At 36.6% G+C, this 13,116-nt stretch overlaps 1 protein-coding gene across 1 annotated transcript in view; it reads left to right on the top strand.

Annotated features, from left to right (window-relative positions):
* LOC121314767 (ubiquitin-conjugating enzyme E2 E2-like) overlaps positions 1–13,116 on the top strand; it is a 138,977-nt gene that overhangs the window by 106,703 nt on the left and 19,158 nt on the right. Inside the window, exon 4 of the mRNA XM_041248415.1 lies at positions 8,816–8,948. Coding sequence (XP_041104349.1) covers positions 8,816–8,948 — 133 coding nt within the window. The remainder of the gene's footprint in view (positions 1–8,815; positions 8,949–13,116) is intronic.

The following is a 13,116-nucleotide window of genomic DNA, read 5'->3' as shown; positions in this document are numbered from 1 at the left end:
CAGTGACTGATGAGCAATGTTGTTCATATATTAATAGGTTTGTCATCAGTGATTGTTTGCTGAACCAGAAACAACAGATAAATCTCATCATCGGTACACCGCTAATTCCATTGCAAAGTTATTTGTTTTGTCAACAGAGCTTTGAAAATAGATTATGAACATCTTCAATAATGTGTAGATTTATAGTGTTTGTAGCTAGCAAAATAATTCATTGTAAAGATCTTACGTTTTTTGCATTTCCTTTGGTCTCAAATTATAAGTTCTGAAAGTTTTTTTTTCTATTAAATTCTGGTACTACACTAGGTTAAAACATTTCTCAGTTTCCATTATTTATTCTGAGGAATTCTGGTACTGCTTCACTTTCTATTTCGTTTAACCGAAGCATTTTGGGTCAAAGATGTTACTGTCTGGAAATATGCCAGTCAATAGAGAAAACCGCTGATTGGGTAATGTGAAAGTCAGGGGTAAGGACAATTTCACATTTCAGTTGAAATGGCCAAGGAAGTGCAACACTAACGGAAAGCATAGCTTGCAAACCTCGGTTTTGTTTTTATTAGTGTAGTAAGCTCTAGATATAAATCACAGGCCAAAATGACAAGTCTGCAAAATCAATATACTTTGCAAAAAAAAAGTGTAACATCATCCGATAAAATTATTTCACTGAGTTATTCTTAGTTCCAGTACCATCATGTATTCATCATGTAACAAATTTTTACATCTGTATCTGAATTTATAATCTACAGCCCTCCTGGTTTATATTCAAAAATATAAATAAAAAAATAAGTTACCATTGTAAAGGATGGCAAATACCAAAAGCTGTGGTTGGTAAATACATTGTAGAAGTAAACTGCAAAACCATGCAAATTTATCGTGGTAAACTTTTAACAGGGTGATGTAACAAAATGTATAATTTGTTATTTATATACATGAAGAGTAAGGGGAGTGAACGCTAGATCTGTGTGTGTAACAGGGCCTGTTCCTGGAAAATGTATACAACAGTCTAAATACTTTCCTGGCAGTAGCATATCATGTAATCACCATAATTCAAGGCAAATAATTACAATTACAATAAAACTCTCATGTTTTGTAATTTAATTAACTCTCTTACCAAGATCGTAAAAATGTAAGTTATTCACATACACCGTTCAAAGGTTAGCTTTTTTTTTTTTTTGATGAAATTACTTGTTTTCATCTGTTTCTTGTAGCAAGACGTGTAGCTGTAACATCCGATTTTGACGAATGCTGCTCTTTTTTTTTTTAAAGGATGCCTGTTGTAAATACAGAACAATAATTCCAACTTTTAAGAATAAGTAGAGTTTGTTTTCAAAATTCAAACCTCCTAGTCTCCGTTTTAATTTCCTTCCCTTTTGGTGTGCTTGCTGCACTGCAGCACGGCTGATGGTGGAAGCTCAGTCTCTAGTTGACTTATCCAGAATCCTAGTGAAACAGTCTGTGACAGACAGCAGCCATGGGCAATCTACACAGCTGATCCCAAAAGCACTCTCCCACTAAGGAGGGGTGGGTTTCAAAAAAGTAAAAATTGCCAATACAGTAAAACTGCAGCTTACGTTTACTGTTTAATAACTCAAAAAAGCACCATCTTGTGAATTAAAAGCAGATTTTGGAATCCTCCAGATGTTGTACACTTAAGTTTCCATTGGTATGAAAGGGTTTAAATAAATTATGAATCATGAAGCTTTTTTAAATCACGTTTGTCTTTTTTAATCTTCCATAATATTTTGTAAAAACACCATTATTCCTATGGTGTTAGGTTAAGTTTAGGTAAAAGGCCACATCTGATGTTCATTCTCCTCTGAGTTTTGCTTCACTATTAGAATGTAATTTAGTGGGGGCTCCCGAGTGGTGCATCCGGTAAAGGCACTCCATGTGGAGTGCAGGATGCGCCCCATAGCCTGGAGGTCAGGCTATTCCACTGCAGACCGTGGACGGGAGCTCCAAGGGGGCGGCACACAATTGGAAGCAGACAATAGAATAATTGGAGATTCCAAATTTTTGTTATTTATGTATTTATTTATTTAATTTAACATGACAAGTTATTGTTTGTATTTATTTTTCCCCCCAATTTGGAATATCCAATAGTTTTTTCTCCTCACTGCAGTGATCTCACAAGCCTAAAGCTGAAATCGCTTTTATGGCAAGCAATTCAGATCGGAGTTGGGCAGGCTATCGATCCTGTAGAACAGCGATCAGCCCTGCTTTTATCCACTCTTAATGTGTCTGGCCAGTAAGGTTCGCTGTTATGTGATGAGGAGAAGGAATCCCTGTCAGTTTCCCACCCCCCATTCCCCCATCCCGGGAGTGTCAGAGCCAATGTGACACACCTTCAGAGTCCCCAGCAAAGTTTGGCCTCTTTGAACAGCTCGGACACAAACTGGCACCATCCAAGCTGTGCGACTCATCCTGCTGTCCCAGCAGCAGCGCTTTAACTGGATTAGCAACTGGGGGGACCCCTCATCAGTGACGTGCCTAGGGGGGTTGGTTTTAGGAGTTTAAACCCCCCCCCCCCCCCCCCCGAAATGAATGATTCAACTACGTGGGACAATAAAAAAATGTCAGCCATAGGCAAAAATCTTGATCCATCATCAGCAGCCCCCCCAAAACAAAATGCTGGTGACCCCCAGCCCCACGGAACTAAATCTTTGCTATGTTACTGTTATTCACCATCAACAAAAAATCTCCATCCACTCCTGAAACAAAATCCTAGCCACTGTCCCGGATCACTATAGAATTAACTAGTTATGCTTCATGAATTCAAATAGAACCTGCTGAATAATTACATATCACTTTGTAGTTCCTTTGATTCCATGATGATAAATAAATTATCTAAATTTTGTATATACACTACTGGTCAAAGGTTTTAGAACACCTCCATTTTTCCAGTTTTTATTGAAATTTACGCAGTTTAATGTCTAAGTGAACTCTGAAATTAAAGCATAGAACAAATAAACAATTGGAGATAAAAAAAGAAATCATGGAATTGTTTTGTTTAACAAAATTTAATCTAAATTTTTGACTCATCAAAATAGCCACCTTTTGCAGCTGTAACAGCCGAACACACTTGTGGCATTCTTTCGACAATGGAAATCAAATATTGTTCGGAAAGTTCTTCCCAACACTGTTGCAGAAGTTCGCACAAATGTGTTGCACTTGTAGGTTGCTTTGCTTTCACCCTTCTGTCCAGTTCATCCCAAACCAGCTCGATGGGGTTTAAGTCTGGAGACTGTGCTGGCCATTCCATGAATTGAAGCCTACCGTCTTGTTCTTTTCTTCTAAAGTAGTTCTGACATAGCATGGAGGAATGTTTTGGGTCATTATCTTGCTGTAGGATGAACCCCTGGCCAACTAGGTGTATACCAGAGGGTATTGCATGGCGCTGCAAAATGCTGTGGTAGCCGTTTTGGTTCAGGGAGCCACTCACTCTGTGCAAGTCGCCGACTCTGGATCCAGCAAAAGAGCCCCAGACCATCACCCTTTCTCCTCCATGTTTGACAGTTGGTGTCACAAGCCAAGGAACCATCCTTTCACCTACTCGACAGCATACAAAAACCCTGCATGATGAACCAAAGATTTCAAATTTTGATTAATCGGTCCATAAGACCTTCTTCCAGTCTTCCGTAGTCCACTGGCGGTGCTTCATGGCCCAGGAAAGTCTCTTTTTCTTATTTTGCCATCTTAGCAATGGCTTTCTTACTACCACTCGACCTGTCAATCCTACAGCTTGAAGTCTTCTCTTCACAGTTGAAACTGTGACTTGCTTACTTCGACCAGTGTTAAGCTGTGCTTGAAGCTTTTGTCCTGTGAGCCACCTATCACGCAAACTGTTGACTCTCAGAAACTTCTGATTCTGTTGTGGCTTTGGGTCTGCCAGACCTCTTCCTGTCAGAGTTTCCTCCAGTTACCAAGTGCCTTTTGATGGTGTAGGAAACTGTACTCACTAACACCTTGGCTTTCTCTAAAGGAAAGACCTACACTTTTAAGGATTATAATGGTCTGTCTGTCTTCCTTTGTTAATTGCCTTTTTCTCGCCATTATGATAGCAATATATTACTTCCTGCAGTACAATACTGTCAAAATAATGCTTAAGAGGATGTAGTAACACGGTCTGTTCCAACACTGCTTTTATACAAACAGAGGGTTTGTCAGTAATCAACAAAAGTTGGTACACCTTTAGGAATTGTTAGCATCAACTTTCAAGGCTTAATTTACTTCCATTGCTGCAGAACAGCTGTAAGTTGTTAACCCATTACTTGTTCCCTGAAAAAGGCCTTTTTGTGTAACTCTGAAATGTACATTATTTTTCAGTTTTTGGTAACCTAAACTTTTTTTTTTTAACCTCTGGCAGTTTATCGCTTACCTTTGTACCATTTCCGGTTATTCACTGGACTTGAACTGCTTAAATTTCAATAAAAACTGGAAAAATGGGGTTGTTCAAAAACTTTTGACCAGTTGTGTGTGTGTGTGTGTGTGTGTGTATATATATATATATATATATATATATATATATATATATATATATATATATATATATATATATATATATATATATATGTATATGTATGTATGTTTGTTTGTATGTATGTACACACACAGTGGTTTGCAGAAGTATTCAATCCCTTTGCTACTGCAGCCCTAAATTAGCTCAGGTGCAAATGATTTGTTTGAAAGGTCACAAAATTAGTGAAATGATTTCAGCCTGTGTGTACTCAAAGTGGTTGAACTTGTAGATAATTTCCCTCAGGTATATAAAGATTTTCAAGCTGCAACTTACATAGTGATCCAACAAAGCAACCATGAAGACCAAGGAGCTTTTCCAAAAAGTGATAGAGAGGCACAGAGCAGGAGAAGGGTACAAGAACATTTCAGAGGTGCTGATTATACCACTCAGCACAGTGAAGTCCTTCATTAAGAAGTGGAAGATGCATCACACCACCCAGACACTACCTAGAAGAAGGTCGCCCTCCCAAACTGAGCAGCCAGGCGAGTAGGAAACTGGTTCAGGATGTCACTATAAAGCCAACAATGGGCTTGAGAGATCTGCAAAGTTCTGTGTCTGAGATGGGAGTCAGTGTTCACACATCAGCAATAAGCCAGTCCCTACACAAAGCTGGCCTGTATGGATGGGTGGCAAGAAAGAAGACATTACTCAAAAAGCCTCATTTTAAAGCGTTGTCACAAAGACGGCCGGAGTGGGTGAAATCAGATCGGAAACAAGAGAGGTGGAGTTTGGTGGAGCTGAGCGAATGCTTTCGCTCAGCATTTAATAAATGAACAGACAGCCAGAAAATAAATGTGGTAAGACAAACAAAAACACAGGACATGGCACTCGTAGCCAAAATAAAGAGACAAACAAAACGGACTATACTAAACAAACACGGTGAGCAGATATTTTACTTGACATTATTATTTTATTCTTATTATTACCTCCGTTTCCAGTCCCGTTCTTCACTCACTGAACACCCAACCCAGAGTGGGTGAAAACATGCAGCTTTTATACAGCTGTACCGAGACTCGATTGCTAATCAATCATTCAATTGGAGTCGTGGTACAACTGCATGTGAATTAATAAAGTGCAATTCCCCGTGCTCACATATTATTACATTTTACTTGCACGTGAAGTGCTGTGCAATCCTTGTGCCTAAATACAAATATACATTTAAACACTCGTGTTACACAGACCAGTTTATATCCCGTGTACCAATGACTATACACCAACATTAACACACAACAAATACACACAGGGGCGGGCACTTTGCCACAAGCATGTATGGAGTTTGTAATTTCTAAATATGGAACCATCATTGATCTACCGAAACCGAAGCACAGCACCTTTCAATATACCTTTTGTGAAGAAAATAAATACCTTATTACTTTTATTTACACTTTTTTGTGATGCCAACTAGCAATTTTTCAGGTTATTTTGTGACCGTATTGTAATGTTGAATATATGTTTCAGCTTTACTATACAGTGTTTTGACTAGTCTTTTTTGTGTATTTCTCTCAGTAAATAACTGTAAAACACTAGCTGGATCAATTAAATATCCCCCTTTGTTATTTTATTGTTTTATTTTAAGGCTTTAAACTAGAGTAAATTCTTTGTATTTTTCACAAAAAAAAGTGAGCATGCTAAGATCATAAGAACATGCTTTATCATTTTATCTTTTAGGGTTTGAGAACAAAAAATCATTCAGTCTATGTCAAAGCGCACGAAAGGTACGATTTGCTTGAAAACCGATGAGGCTGTAGGATTGTAAAATTCAGTAGGTTTTAAATTCATTAATTATCTGAGATGACTATTTGTGATTTTCTGTCTGTACAAATATGTAAAACGTCAGGGAGGGTGTATTTATTAGTTAAACAACAGTATTTATAATTTATATTAAAGCATTACGGTTAGGACTTTATACAGTATATACAAAGTAGTGGGTGATGGTTTGTTTTTGTAAAGGAACAACACTCCATAACCAGAGATGCCAACTGCAGCTGTATAGTGTAATATAGTCAAGCTATGAGGTTGATGTTTAACCATTCATTAGTCTACAATTATTTGAGGGTTTTTTTGTACTTGTTTTGATTTTCCTTTAATGCTTATCAAGGGAAGCTGGATAAGTGGTTATTATAGCTATAGCCTGGAAGCCAACACAGTCCGCTTATTTACCATTGGCTCCACTCTTTTGGCCTCAGACCCTCTGGTTGTAAAACTAGATACAAGGTGAATTCTTCTTTTTGTACTTGCAAGAATCAAGACCTATAAGTTAACAAAAACCTAATTTGCCAATTGCTAAGTGTTCTGCTCATTAGCAAATGTGCGTAATTTATGTTTATTTAAGATTCAGGTTTGAAGTGGCCGCTCCTTTATTTTCAATGACTACAATTTGTTCCTTAATGCTCAGTTGAGTCCCCAAAAGCTTTGCCAAAAGCCTGGGACCGCTCTCTGTTGTTGTGCATGGGCCATGAAAATGTTATTAATTACTTGCTTGCTTCTCTTATTTTCCCTGACAGCAGCCTCAGTTTCACTTTATTATTCAAAGGTTAATGTAAACTGCAAAGTGGGCAAATTAAAATTCTTAGGGCTGCTTTCAAGCTGATGCAGTGTGACCTTCAATGGAATGATTGGGTATACGTTTATAGACTCAACAGTCATGTTCATCTGAAAATGCATATGTATTTGGCAGTTACACATGTTCATCGGCAGTTTTTGTACAAATCTCATTTGCAGGGATATTTCTCTTGAAATCTTGTAGCAAATCCTTTAACTACATGAGTGTACCAGTGCCATAAACGGTAGATTTCACACAAAGGGAATACTATATTACAAAAGAAACAAAAAATAATCGCAGCCTGGTGTTGTTTTTGGTCACACTCCTCTGGGCATAAAAACTGTCAAAATTACTTTGCAAATTTGCCATAATACATTTTTTATATTGGTAGGTTTTACAGCTTTTGCAGTAGCAGTATTTAAGTATATGAAATCAGACCTGCAATAAAAATGTCTTAAACAGTTGGTATATATAAAAAGCTTTGTAAATCAACAACATATTGCATATCACAGGGATTGTTTTATACTTCCAGTCAATCGGAGAGAATGCACATCCAAAATGTTTCTTTGAGAATAATTCGCACAAACAGGAAATTCATGTTAAGCGAATTCGTATTATGAGAAGAAATTTACAATAAGCAATTTGGCCAGGACCATGTAGAAAATTCGTAGTTTCAGGAAATGAATTTAATATGAGTTTGTCATAGTGAGAATTGACTTTATATTGAAAACAGCTTCCAGGAATTAGAGCAGTGGTACTGTACTCTACTGCATAGTGTAGGCCTGATTTTCAAAAGTGTTTGCTCTTTTGCACAGTTTGCACCAGATTTTAAAGGGAACAAAAACTGTTAATGTTGCACCTAAGGTATTTTCTGCGTATTTTGTATAAACAAACTTGTCATTTTCTTTTGTGTTTTGTTTTTTAAATCAGTGCAGGTTTAGCATTAAAGTGTCAACTTTTTGCACATAACTATACATTTGAAAGCACATATGAAGGTTGCTGATGTAAAATGGTGAATTACAGTACTTGATAGCAAAGCCTTCACAGCAGGCTTCAACAGAAATATTTCTGTTGAATTGCTGTTTACCTGCCAGTCATGTGATGGCTTGTGTCAACAGGAACCATTAATTATGCCAAGAATAAATACACTAATAGATTGATAGTTTGTATGAATAACATTTTACATGACAGTATATTATATTAATGCATTGGAATGATTGCATTTTATCAGATAATTTAGCCATGTATTGTTGTGGATATTAAATGTCAAAACAGCAGATCTAAGTGAAAGCATGTGATTATGGATGTGATCACTTTAAATGGATTAGCTTGGTCTGCACGACACTAATTATGGATATGGTAAAATTGTAATCCTCCTCCACTGTTTTACATGCATTAAAAAAAACTACAGAAAGAGTATAAAAAGGAGGCATTACACTTCCACAATGTATCTGTTACCCACTGTACTGTTTTTTTAAACAGATACAGTTCAAGCTGTATCTCTGCTCAGCTGTTTAGGACAACCCAATATCACAAATGTAGAAATTAACTAAGTAATAATAAATATATATTTTTTGTTCTGTACCAGCATTTTTGTAAATAATTAACAGCCTTTACAGTAACTAATGGCCGTTTCATACAAAATATGGATATGTAGTGTATCTATTGGGTCTGTCTGTGAATTGACAACTTCATTACTATTTTGGTTCAATTAAAATAACTCCACCATATAATTGATTTTTTTGTCTCTATTGTAGTGCTGGTCCTAAGGGAGATAACATTTATGAATGGAGGTCGACAATCCTGGGACCCCCTGGATCAGTGTACGAGGGGGGCGTCTTCTTCCTGGACATCACATTCTCACCCGACTATCCTTTCAAACCACCCAAGGTAAGTGAAGTACAATACCTCAAATATACCTTCTTGCAGCTTTGACTTAAAATTTCCATTGTATAATTGAACAGTCCAAAAGGTGTTGGAATAAAAATCTTCATTTGGGCCACACACGTCGGCAGCTTGCTGTTAGTGCAAGCATGTGAAATAATTTTTAGGTTGTATCAAATTTAGTAGCACTGGAAAAAGCACACTAAAGGTGTAACACTGATAGCTGTATTCTCAGATACTGAATGACACAAGTTGACACAGGTTTATAAGGTTAATTCTATTGTTTTATCAGGTAGATTTGTTTTTTTAGGGTCCTCATTTTAAAAATGGGGACTTATACACTGATAGTGTCTGTCACACTCAACATGGTGAACACCTTTATTATTTTTCACCAATCTTCACCAATCCTTTTTGTTTTTTGTTTTTTGGAGAACAAAAATTCAAAGCCTTTCTACCCAGACTTGTAACATTACATTATAAAGGCATAGATGCAAGACCATGTGAAAAATATAGACAGAGTAAACCTGTATATCTGAAAGCTATGTATTGTCTGGGTCTTGCACAATGCAGCAATACATGGTACCAGTAAGTGCTACAAAGTCTTTAACTGATAAGTTGCTTGTAACACCTAATTTTCAGGATCCGTATCACTGGTTGTTTGTTCTCACCTGTAATTGGTGAGAAGCTTTGCAAGTGTTCACTGTTGTATAATATACTCTATAATCACTAATAGACTGAAGCAATACATCCTGGTAATTTCAAAGCTGCACATTCCTTAATTGATATTGACATTTCCATTTTATCTGACTTCATTCGTTTTTATTTAAATGATGTGGTAACCAATCCCCAGTGATGCTGTAGGAAAGATAAGCCAGCTGAAACCCCAGACCATCATTATACTAACATTATAGGAAAGATAGCAGACGAGTCCATGACTACGGCATAGCTTTTATATTACAATTTGTATTTTTTAGACAAATAATAGAACATGCATGTCTGCCTTTGTGCAGGCAAAAACTCATCCCTTTTTCTAAGTGACAGTGGCGTTGTGAGTTGCAGGAAATACAATCTTGGCATGACAGTTGTTGCAAGATCATTGGTTAAATATTTAAAATGTGCTAGACTGTATGCAACACATGTATATGTTAAAGACTTTTGATAAATGTGCAACTGCAAAGTAATTGTGAAAATCTGACACACCGCTTTTATATAGGGCCAGTAGTATCCTATTTATAAGGGGTCTGTGACAGAGATCGAATGACTCTTTGTGTTCGATCTCCCTCTTGACCTGCGAGGGCGCTTTTTAAAGGGTACCCTGGACTAAATGGCATGACAATTTTTTCTCTGGGTTAGTTTAAGTCGGCCATCTAGAACGAGGATGGAGCTATGGTACACAAACTCAATGACCCAAACGGGAAACGGTGTGGCATCGGCGGATTGGAGGAGGGGATGCGCTTGTTAACCAAGGGGACATGAGGGAGGGTATAAATAGGGGACGTAATCAAGTGATCTTTTCCTTTGTAAATGGTTTGAAACAACCTAGAAGGAGAAACCTGTGAAAAACGTGAGTGTTGTGCTTGTTTGTTTGTACTGTCTTACTTAAATACTGTTTGTTTATTATTTAGACTACTAATTCAATCCGGAGCTGTAGCCGAAGGCCAGCATCAAAACCAGACACCAGCACTTCCCTTGTTTCACAGAGCTCTGTATTTGCACCACAAGCACTAATTCACTCACTAAAGAACCTGTAATGTGTTTTGTGTTACATATTTGTGTATAAAGGACGGGTTACGGGTCAAACCCAGGGATTATAGATAAAGTGATACATGCAACTGTATGACTTCACTTCATTATTGTTTACTGCTATTTGCCCCAGGCTCTGGACAAAATACAAACAATAAGCACCATTGCACCTGGGTGTCATTGTCTGTCTGTTTCTTCTGCACTGCTGTATTACCTTCACCTGCACACACTTACCCACTTTGCCACAGGGTCCTGTAAAGCAGCTTGCAATAAATAAGAAACACATAAAAGCAATTTATAAATCTTCTATATTAATGTAGGCAACCACATAAAATGCTAGATTATCTCAAGATAATGACGCTGAAGTAACCAAGACAGATGGCAATTATCTGAAGGTTCATAAGTTGTAAGCGTGTTCCAATCATCTGGTGACTAATGGGAAAGGGATTGATTCACTATCTTGATTCTTAAAGGTGGGAGGTGTAATTGTAATGAAACTTGCTAAGGACATTTTTAGCTGAAGTTATTAAGTGTTAATAATATTGTGTTATTCAGAGGTTTTTTTTTCAGATTGTCTGTGTGTTTTGATACCCTTACATTTTTACATATATTTAGTAACTTGAAAAGTTTTTTTTTTTTTCGCACAGGACAGGTCTCCTGTGTTTTTACCTGGATAGAGGAGCTTATTCAATTCAAACTGAAATGTTCTATCTTGTGTCATGTCCAATTTTTCATGAATCATCAATCTGATGCATTCTTGTGCCTGTAGCTCTCTGTAATATGAAAGCTGCAAAAACATGCAATGCCAATATAGTAGAATGAAAACAATCTTTTAGCTCTTCTGTCAGTGAGAAAGCCTTAAGCCATGCTGGAAATACCACAGTCCACTATTACTACTGAGATTTACTGATACAATATAAAGGGCCTTATTTCTCAATGTCTTTGTATCAAAATACAATTTGCACAACCTTTTTTGTGAAAATAAATCGAACTGTTACACAAGGTTAACAAGGTGGTTCAAATAAAGTGTTTGTTACAGTTTTATAACATTAATAGTTTGATTTTCAATTCACAAAAACTATGCAAATAGTATTTTGGGTTTTATTGATAAATCCAGCCCTTTGTACTGTATCGGTAAATCACAGTAATAATAATGTGCTGTGGTGTTTCCAACATGACTTGAAGCATTCTCATTGACAGACTAGCTAGGAGATTGTTTTCATTCTACTGCAGCTTTCATATACATAGCTACTGGCATGAGAACACACTCAGCTTGATGATGAATTGGATACGATACTAGATAAAAATTTCAGTTTTCCAGGAACTTTGTAAGGACTAGAAATACTGCCATTACTAAATCAGACACTCTAATTTACATTTTGTGATTGATTCCCCCAATTTAACAGGTTATTGAGGGTAGACTGATGGATCAGTACTTCCTGGTTCTACAAGATCTCTTTTCCTAAATAAATAACATAGATAACTGGGGAAGACATCGATCTTCAACACCATGCTGAGTCAAAGTCATACAAGCTATCACTTTTAGATTGCAAATCCCTAACAATGCCAATATTTGCACACAATATTGACATCAGCTGACACCTTTAATCCATTAACCATTTACTGTGATTGCACAACCTACCCTATTCCTTTCTATCAGAAAAAAAACAGTGACTGTATTAAAATATTTGTTATTCTTTGTTCAGATTCCATATGATTATAGCTAAACTCTTATCAGTGTTTAAGTGGGCAATTCCATAGTGTCTCCTTATCCTTAGTTTAGAAAATGGTTAGAAAGCACATTTATGACAGAAACGGCAAATCTTATTTGCAATTGCTTTTGAGATTATTATAAACTACCTATTTAAAGTTATCTAGGGATTATTGTAATGGAGTAGTTTACAGATCTGTCAACTGCAAGGTGAAATGAGAGCACAGATAGGGTTGTGGTTGCTGATCGAATCATCCTTTATTCCTGTACAAAAGAGTGCTTAGGTCAGGTTAAGGGAAACAATTGTTACACAGTTCATTATGACATTAGCATTACACTTTTGCCACAATGATAGGACTGCAAGAGTATGTTATTAAAATCAAGAATTGTACAGTACACTACCACTTTAACACAGAATAGTAAATATCTACAATGAGTTACACTCCTTTTTGTCAGACATTTGCCTTTATGATGGAATTGGGGTTGTATTGCTTGTGGTCTTCAATAAATTACTTACTGTTTAATTCTTGAGGCACAGTGTTTTACTGACAGATTTTTATAAATCCTCGGCTTTGGCACTATTTTGTGTAAAACATGTTTTTTTTTAGTATTTAACATTAAAAAAAGTACATATGTTACTGATATAGTCAGTTCTAGCTATAGATGCCACAGATGTATGAAATTTAATGTGAGAGATACCCTTAGTTACAGAAGAGCAGG

Source organism: Polyodon spathula, chromosome 4, assembly GCF_017654505.1.
Source record: "Polyodon spathula isolate WHYD16114869_AA chromosome 4, ASM1765450v1, whole genome shotgun sequence".
NCBI lineage: Eukaryota > Metazoa > Chordata > Actinopteri > Acipenseriformes > Polyodontidae > Polyodon > Polyodon spathula.
The sequence above is the reverse complement of the archived record's forward strand: the minus strand, read 5'-3'. Positions and strand labels throughout refer to the sequence as shown.